The sequence below is a fragment of the Oratosquilla oratoria genome, chromosome 4 (genome assembly GCF_046742065.1).
Source record: "Oratosquilla oratoria isolate Oo_2021 chromosome 4, ASM4674206v1, whole genome shotgun sequence".
Taxonomy (NCBI): domain Eukaryota; kingdom Metazoa; phylum Arthropoda; class Malacostraca; order Stomatopoda; family Squillidae; genus Oratosquilla; species Oratosquilla oratoria.
The window spans coordinates 41,685,359-41,695,358 of NC_134780.1; the positions used below are offsets into that span (position 1 = coordinate 41,685,359).

Genomic DNA, 10,000 nt, shown 5'->3' on the forward strand with positions numbered 1-10,000 from the left:
GATATCTGGAGAGATTCCTACGTCGACGTCATGACCAGTTTTGGCCTTCAGGCAGAAGTTACTGAGTGGCCAATGGAGGTGTGGAGAGGCGTGTGGCCCGGAAGAACCCGAGACCCCCGAAGAGACGCTCGACGGGACGCTTGGAGAGACGTCCAGCGAGACTTCGAGAGGGATAGGGTCAGGGACGCCCGTCGCGATGCACACAAAGATCAGGAGACACGGAGGGGCAAAGGAAGCCACTGAAGCGGAAGGCCTCACTCCAAGAAGAACTCTGCTACAGCTGATTGAGACGCTGAGCGAATGCCGGCTGGAGCTCAAACACTCCAATTAAGTGAAAATATTTGTTCTCGTTGAATTCATGAAGAACTTATGTTGACACCAACATGTTGCCAGCTTTTCCGAGTCCAACTTTGATGTAAGAGGCTCAAGGATTGTATGTCTGTCAAGGAAAGAACTTTTAGAAATATTTTGCTTCGTAAAAATATCGAATCTAGGCCACTGAAAGCAGGTAACTTTCCTCCAGATTGATATTTTGAGAAATCCTCTCATATTTGGAAATGTCCTTGTGCCGACTGTTAAAGTCGTTCTTTGTGGTTATACAAGGTATTCCACATAAGATTGTTAAGGAACAGAAGATTTAATTACGGTGTCACATCACTGCCCAGGACCATTCATGAAATTTGGATTTTTCCGTTTTTTTCGTTCTTCAATTCTCACTGGCTACTTTGGCAAATTCTCCAAAAAACCATCCCCTGGCTTGGATTAATTATTATTTTGGGATATAACTGCAATATGAAATAGAAAACGGCGTAGACGTTTAGAAGAGAAAATACCGCCATTGTTACTTTTTGTGGAGGAATTACAAATTTCTCGTCTCCACTCAAGTGGAGATTCCTCTCAGCTGAATAAAATTGTCTGGTGTGTGTGTGTGTGTGTGTGTGTGTGTGTGTGTGTGTGTGTGTGTGTGTGTGTGTATTTATGCACATGGAACCATATTATATTTATTTTTTCTCCTCATTCATTTTTCCTTATATTCTAAGTATTTTTCATTTCATTACAGCTTGTTCTTAATCTACTTATGAACACAAAAATGATATCATTTTCAACAACTGGTTGGTGGGAAAACCTTTTCTAGATATAAATGTTTGCTATAAGGAAATTCTCTATTTTGCTTGATGTCAAAGAAAAGGAAGGATTTTGATGAGTAATAATTCATGGAATGTTTTTGTACCTCTACATGTTTTGAAGTTGCTGAAAAAAATATACTGTAGGTAAGATAAATTAAGTAAAAATAAATCAGTAAAATAAATAGATAAATTGGCCGCCATTTGCCAAGATGGCGGGAGTCGGGAGAGGATTGCATGAAACAAATCTCCACTTCCTGACAATGTGCTAGATTCGATTGGTGTTTATATGATATTCTTGTCCTCTCCTCCTCTTCCTCCTCCTCTTCTTCTTCATCCCCTTTTTTTCTCCTCTTCCTCCTCCTTTTCCTTTCTCTTTTTCCTACTCTTCCCCTTTCTGTATATATATATATATATATATATATATATATATATATATATATATATATATATATATATATGTGTGTGTGTGTGTGTGTGTGCGTGTGTGTGTGTTTGTATATATATGTATATATGTATGTATGTGTATATGTATGTATATACATGCATCCCAATAGCATATTCCTCCGGAAGAAAGATATAGGGCATCGTAAGGCATAAAGAAGGACAAGAAATTAACGTGAATTGTGTAATACATAGCATATCATGTTTTGGATATCCAGCAACATACTACGGTGAGACGTCAAGGGGAATGGAAAAGAGATTAGCTGAACACAAGAACGACCTGCGGCATCACAGAACACCAAACTCTCCAGTCATACACACAGAGACACACGGACATTTGCCAAAATGGGAAGAGGCACGACCTCTCCGAGCAGGCTTAGGGAAGAGAATGAGACCACTGGTAGAGGCGGCATACATCACACTGGGAGAGGTTATAAAACAAAGAGACGGCTTTGTCTACCTATTATTAGCTACTGCCAACCTGGTCCTGGAAGGAGGAACGGACCAATCAGCGTGCTTCATTCTAAGACGCCCAGCGGGATGATCCACAATGGGAATATATATAATGTTAATGAACGTTGTCTGTCACTCTGAAGAAGACCTGTAGTCGAAACGTGAGCAGTATAATGTCCCTACTCCAACCTGTGTTTCTTTACCATCTTTTCCATTCAATTGTATATTATATTCTGCAATATACACCGCATATATATATATATAATATAAAAATATATGTATATATATATATATATAATATATGTATATATATATATAAAATGGATATAAATGTATATATACATAAATACATATACCGAAGGCTTTTTCTCCCTACACGGGGGGTAGCCAAAAAGAAAAAGGCATAGAAACCACTCCCACCCATTCGATTTCCTATATATTCCACTCCCCTCCACCCTCCTCCCTCCCTCTTATCTTGGCACCTCCTGGATGACGGGTCATCCCTGCAACCTGTCCACTGCCCTGGGTCAGAAGCAGTGTCGCAAGACACAGCACATCCACAGCAAGGCCGCTTCATAAATTCGGCGACCCCCCCCTCTCCATGCAGAAAAGGAGAAGACGGGGAGAAATCCCTTCGGGCTGCGTCAATTTTTTTTCTCATACATACTTCCTCATCCCCCATCCCCCACCCACTCCCCCTCATGCATCACAGCATCATCTATACACAACCTCTCTCCATTCACCCCTATCTTCTGTCCTCTCCCGTCCATCCTTCACAGACATTCCTCTCTTTTGTAATGCCCCTTTCACCCCATCCATCCATCTCATCTTCGGACGCCCCCTCATATTCACTCCTTCTACCTCTGCCTTCCACACCTCTTTTACTAATCTTTCTTCACTCATTTTTTCCATGTGTCCAAACCATCCTAATACTCTTTCATCAACCCTCTCTCCCAGTTCCCTTTCCACCCCTGTTCTCCTCCTCACCTCCTCATTTCTCACTCTATCCAGCCTAGTAACCCCTATCATACTTCTCAGACATTTCATCTCAAACACATTCAAACTCCTCTCTACCTCTCTCATGTTCCATGTTTCTGCCCCGTACAATGCTGTCGGCACAATCACTCCTTCATATAACCTCCTCTTAGCATCCATTCCCAGATGTCTATTTTTCATTACACTTTTCATTCTACCTCCACCTCCACTCCTCCCTTTCCTGCCACATTCGCACCCAAGTATCTAAAACTATCCACTTCCTCCAGTCTTTCACCCTTTATACTTACTTCCAGCCTACTGTCACTCTCTGCGCTTGTACATCTCATCACCTTACTTTTGCCCACATTTATCTTCAGCTTCCTTCTTTCACACACCTTCTCAAACTCTGTCACTAACTTCCTCTATCCCTCCTCTGATCCTGCTACAAGCGCAGTGTCGCCAGCAAACAACAACTGGCTTATTTCCCACTTTTCTCCATTTTCTTTAACCATCTCCAACCCCTGACCCACTACCCTTGCATTCACCTCTGGCACCACCCCATCCATGTATAGATTGAACAGCCAGGGCGACATAATACATCCCTGACGAAGTCAAACCATTCACTCTCTCCATTTCTAATCCTAACACAAGCTCTACTACTCTCGTAAAAACTCTTGACTGCTCTTAACAGCTTTCCTCCTATCCCATATATCTGCAATACCTCCCACAGTGCCTTCCTGTCTACCCTGTCGTAAGTCTTTTCCAAATCCATAAAAGCCCAAAAAACATCCTTACCTTTTCCTATAGCTTTCTCACATATCTGTCTCACCACAAAAATCTAATTTACACAACCCCTATCTGTCCTAAACCCTCACCGTTCCTCACCAATTACTCCCTCTGTTTCTCTCCTAATCCTCTCAATCAAGACCCTCCCATAGGCCTTCCCAACCACACTCAACAAGCTGATCCCTCTGAAACTACTACACTCACACTTGTCCCTTTTTCCCTTGTAAAGCGGAACTATACAGGCACTCCTCCAGTCCTCCGGCACTCTACCCTCTCTTAAACAAACATTAAGTAACCTCACCAGCCAGTTCATTATCACTGTACCTCCTTTTTTTTTAGACATTCTGCATGGCATCCATCCTGACCAGGTGCCTTACCTGCTCTCATCATCTTACAGCTGCTTACACTTCATCCTTCCCTAATTCTCCTCCATTTTCCTCACTCATCACTCTCATTTTCTTAGCGCTTCCAACTGCAACTACCTTTCCTTCCCTATCCTCCTTCACATTTAGCAACTCCCTAAAATACTCTGCCCACCTTTCTCTCAATGCCTTCTCTTCCGTTATCATCTCTCCTTCTGCACCTTTTACCTGTTCTTCTCTACCTGATTTGATTCCTCTTTCTCTTTAAAATTCCTTCCAAAACATCTTTTTATTGCTTTCAAAATATTCTGTCATACTCTTACCCCATCTCACATCTGCTCTCCTCTTTGCAAAGAGGAGAGATGTGAAATGCATATATATACATACACACATACACACACACACACACACACACACACACACACACACACACACACACACACACACACATACACACACACACATATACACACACACACACACACACACACACACACACACACACACACACACACACACACACACATATATATATATATATATATATATATTATGATTGTGTGTGTGTGTGTGTGTGTGTGTGTGTGTGTGTGTGTGTGTGTGTGTGTGTGTGTGTGTGTGTATGTGTGTGCGTGTGTGTCTTTATATATTATGTATATATATATTATATATATGTATATATATATATATATATATATAATATATATATATATAAAATATATATATATATATATATATATATATATATATACACACATTCTTCGACTATTATGCACCGGCGATAGTACTGATCCTTGGAGCACACCGATTTATTTCTGGTTTTCCTTGATTGATGTTTTAGCCGGGAAAAAAAGTACCATTTTCGACGCGATGAAGAAGACAGGCGCCAGTACCGATCCTTGGGGCACTCCGGTTTACTCCCCGTTTTCGTTGAGGGTCATCCTCACCGTTCCGCTTCCGTCCAAGGAAGTCCGTTATTCGTGGAGTCCGGTCCGGTTTGGTCCCACATACTTCCCGGAACTCTTTTTTTTTTTTTTTTTTTTGTAACTCAGGTAGACGCCCTCCGACCGCCCACTCCTTTCTTGGAGAACACCCGTGACTCTTATCAGGAGATACCCGGGGGCCAAGACACGCAGTCTCCAAAAACGTAGACTGACCTGTCTGTCTACCTGTCTACCAAGTAATCAGTTCATTTTCTTTGATGTACTCTACCCATCTCTGTCTTCAATTCACAAACGGTGGAGACATTTTGTGAATTTATTCTGGTTACTCGCCAGGCGATTTTATTCACCTGGGGGAAATCCCCCAGTCGTCTAAGAATTAATTACACACCCCAAAAAAATCAATAATGAAAGATATTGTGTTCTACGTGTGTGCGTGTGTGTGTGTGTGTGCGTGTGCGTGTGAGGGGTTTGTGTGTGTTTGTATGTGCATATATATGTTACATATATTATGCATTACGTATACACGAGTGGATGCAGTGTATATGCGTACACACAAACTTGCATATATGCATACATTGAATACATACACACGCGCACAAACGCATACAAAGTCGCATGCATACACACACGAAAACACACACACACACACACACACACACACACACACACACACACACACACACACACACACACACACACACACACACACACACACACATGTCCAATACAGTGAAAACTTAACCTTCATAAAATCGAAGGCTATTTAACATTAACTTTTTCTTTAACATGTCACAGGTCATGATGAATACATTTTATTCATTCTGTCGCCAGGCGATTTTATTCAGTTAACAACCCGAACCCCGCGTAGCCAATGGGCTCATCTTGGGTTCTTTGCTTTTTTTTTTTTTTTTTTTTTTTTTTTTTTTCAAGCCGCGGCCGGACGTGGGCGTGATGTCGCAAATGGGCGTTTGGTGTTCCTGTCAGGGCTGATCTCCATGTTTACCACCCGCTGTTGGGGATCTCATGGTGCTTAATGGTGGAAACGTTTTCTCTGTAGAGTCCGTGACCGTTGGTGCTGAGAGGTGGTGGAAGTCCACCTGGATGCAAAGCCGAGGTTGTGGTTATGAATACAACCTATAACTGGTGGTTTTATATTTTTTTTATATTTTCAGTTGTATTAATGTAGTTATTTCGTTTTTTATGCTGTGAGAAGTATGTTCGTGGTTGTTGTGTCTCTTAAATGTTGTGAGTTGTAGCGTTGTGGTTGTTGTCATTAAATAGATAACTAATATAATAAATAATAAAGAAAGAAATAAGACAGACATAATCAATATATAAAGAAAAGCAACAATAAGAATAAAATATAGATAAAATAAAAGACAAAACAAAACAAAAATGCAATATTTAGAACAATGATGGTTTTAAAAATGACAACTTGTCTATAGGATCTATATATACATACTGTATACACCAAAGACTCCTTTCCCCCCTATATGGGGGTAGCCGTATCAAAACACGCCCATCCTTTACACATTGAACACCCCTCCCATCTTAGCACTTTGAGGATGAAGGAGTCATCCCTGTCACCCGCCACCCGGCTCGGAGCTGGGTTACCCCCACGGCTTCGTTAAATGGCGACCCCTCCCCCCTTTTCCTCATACATTCAAATATTCTACAAACCAAATGAGAAGAAAAGCCGTTTGGATAGCGTCATCCATGCATTCATTCACGATATTCCGCCATTCACTTCTATCTAATGTACACTCTTTTGTGCTCGATAGGCATTCCTCTTGCATCCAGTGGCCCCCCTTTCCTCCATTTATCCATCTCATTTTTTTTTTTTGTCTTCCCATCAACTTCCATCTCTCTCTCTCTCTCTCTCTCTCTCTCTCTCTCTCTCTATCTATCTATCTATCTATATCTCTCTCTCTCTCTCTCTCTCTCTCTCTCTCTCTCTCTCTCTCTCTCTCTCTCTCTGTCTCTCTCTCTCTCTCTTTTTTTTTTTTTTTTGGCTAGTTTTTCCTCGTTCATTCTTCCCATGTGCCCAAACCATCTAAGCATGCTTTGGATTATCAATCCGACAGACCTCTATCCATCCCCTCTGCCCCTTTTTGCTCTGTCCATCCTCCTAACAGCTGCCACATAACTCAAACACATTTGGACTCTTATTTGCTTCCGTCTCTGTTCCGTACACTGTCGTGTTTAAAACAAATCTGTTGTACATTTTTTTTCTTTTCTTTTTCTTTTTTCGATCGTCCCCAGTGGCACCCAAAAAGAAGAGAAAAGAGAAGGGGGGGCGGGGAATGGAAGCGGGATAAAATGAAGAGGACGAAAAAAGAGAAATAAGAAGAGGGTGAAAATCAAGAAAAGGAAGACGAACAGAGGAAGAAGAGAAGGAAAAAGAAAAACAAGAGAAGGGGAGGGAGAGAAAAAAGGAGAAAAAGAAGACGAAGAAAAGGACATAACACCGTCTACATAAAGAGTGTGTGAGAGAGAGAGAGAGAGAGAAAGAGAGAGAGAGAGAGAGGGGGGAGAGGAAGAGAGGCACATCTGGCCACCTAACTTAGGTGATAATTACCTTCTCTCGAAAAATCCTTTTTATCACACACACCCTGTGGCCATCCAATCCACCTGAACAGTGAAGATTTGGAATATTTTATTTTATCTGGTATATTTTATTTTCAACTTTGTTATTCATTCTGGGTTAGGATGTGCGTGTGTGTGTGTGTATGTGTATGTGTATGTGTATGTGTGTGTGTACGTACAGTATTTGATTAATTTTTTTTAATCTCCAAATCTGAAATCGATCTAAGAAAAGTTAAACCGAGAATACGAATATTAGACACATTTGGTGATTTGTAGACTTAGGGAAGTCTAGAAAACTGTAAGCGAAATCGGTTTCCTAAAAGAATTCCCTATTCCCATTCCCATTCCAAGTTCGCCTTCTTCTTAGTCCTCCTTAAATATTTCTTTCCTTCTATTTGATGCATATTACATCTTTGTTTCACTCAATCCCATTGACGTATCTTATTAGGTTCCTTCGGACCCCTCCTCCTCCATCTTCCTTCTACCTCGTCCTCTTTTTCATCATTATCATCATCATCATCATCATCATCATCATCATCATCATCATCATCATCATCATCATCATCATCATCATCATCATCATCATCATCATCATCATCACCACCACCACCACCACCAGCACCACTACCACCACCATCTCCACCACCCCTCCTCCTCCTCCTCCTCCTCCTCCTCCTCCTCCTCTTTTTCTTCTTCCTTTTCAACTTATATATATATGAATATTATATATATATATATATATATATATATATATATTTATATCTATATACACACACACACACACACACACACACACACACACACACACACACACACACACACACACACACACACACACACACACACACACATATATATATATATATATATATATATATATATATATATATATATATTAACGATAGGTTAAGTACCAGAACAGCCATGTAAGGACCAAAAGGTCTGTGGCTGTTCGTTTGTCCCTGTTATTCCTCCTCCTCCTCTTAATCCTCTTCCTCCTTTTCTTCTTAATCCTCTTCCTTCTCCTTCTCCTCCTCCTCCTCCTCCTCCTCCTCCTCCTCCTCCTTGCGTGTCGACATCCCGTGTCATCGGCGTCCGTTTGGACTCGAATGATTTCGGGCTTCGAACTCTGGTCGAACTTGGTTTGCATGCATGTCCGACAACAGAGCCGGCGGCGACGCGAATGCGGTTATTGATTGATATGCTTCTTCTTTGTTATTATCATTATTTGTTCTTGTTTTTTGTCTTGTTATTGTTGTTATTTTTGTTATCATCATCTCTACCGTTGTAGTAATAATGAATTATTATGATTATATTTCTTATAACTATTTACTGTTATGATTATTATGACTGTATTTTATTATTATTTCTATTATTATTATTATTATTATTATTATTATTATTATTATTATTATTATTATTATTATTATTATTATTATTACTATTTATATTAATATTATTTAATACTATTGTTATTATTACTACTATTATCATTATCATTATTATCATCATTATTATTATCATTATCATTATATTATTATCATCATCATCATCATCATCATCATCATCATCATCATCATCATCATCATCATCATCATCATCATCATCATCATCATCATCATCATCATCATCATCATCATCATCATCATCATCATCAATAATCATCTGTTGTTGTTGTGGTGGTGATATTATCATTATTATTAATTAATGCTGTTATTCTTATTGTCATTTCTTTCTTTCTCTTTTTCAGGTATCCAGAGCCTACCAGGTGAGAAAACCAACGCGTCACTGTGTCTCTATACTGGCAATGTAGAGGGTAAGGACTATGCTCGTGGGGTTCTGTTTCTGGGTCTTCATCGCTCTAACGTGGTGGTAGAAGAGAGGAGTACACTACGCCTTGAGGCGCTGAGTAGCTGCGGCCGAAGCCGTCACCTTTGCCCTATGTGCTATGGGGACTGTTGGGAGCAGGTGATTATTGGCACTGCTGGGAACTGGAGAGGAGTGCGGGATTCGAACCTGCAGTGGTCGGTCAAATTTGGCTTGTGTTGTCTTTTATTGTTCTTTCCGTATTTTGTTCCACAAATCGGTGAATCTATAGATAAAACTATATTTCTATTCCTCAAATAGTTTCTAATTTTCTATTTTTGTCTCCCCTTCTATTTCTATCTGTGCTCGTGGGGTCCTGTCATTTACTTGCCAATCATTATATCTTGCTTCAAGTTCACGTATGATGTGTGTGATTCACTATGGTCTTGGGTCACGTGTTGGACTCGTGATCGACAGCTATTTCCCTCCCGGAAGAGAGCTCAGAGGTCATGTATGACCG

The 10,000-nt window shown here is 40.4% G+C and overlaps 1 protein-coding gene across 4 annotated transcripts in view; it reads left to right on the top strand.

Annotated features, from left to right (window-relative positions):
- The window catches only part of LOC143024827 (uncharacterized), an 869,652-nt gene that overhangs the window by 284,541 nt on the left and 575,111 nt on the right, over positions 1-10,000 (top strand). For all 4 annotated transcript variants that reach the window (XM_076184082.1, XM_076184084.1, XM_076184085.1 and 1 more), the window contains exon 2: positions 9,425-9,442. In XM_076184082.1, the coding sequence (XP_076040197.1) occupies positions 9,425-9,442 (18 nt within the window). The remainder of the gene's footprint in view (positions 1-9,424; positions 9,443-10,000) is intronic.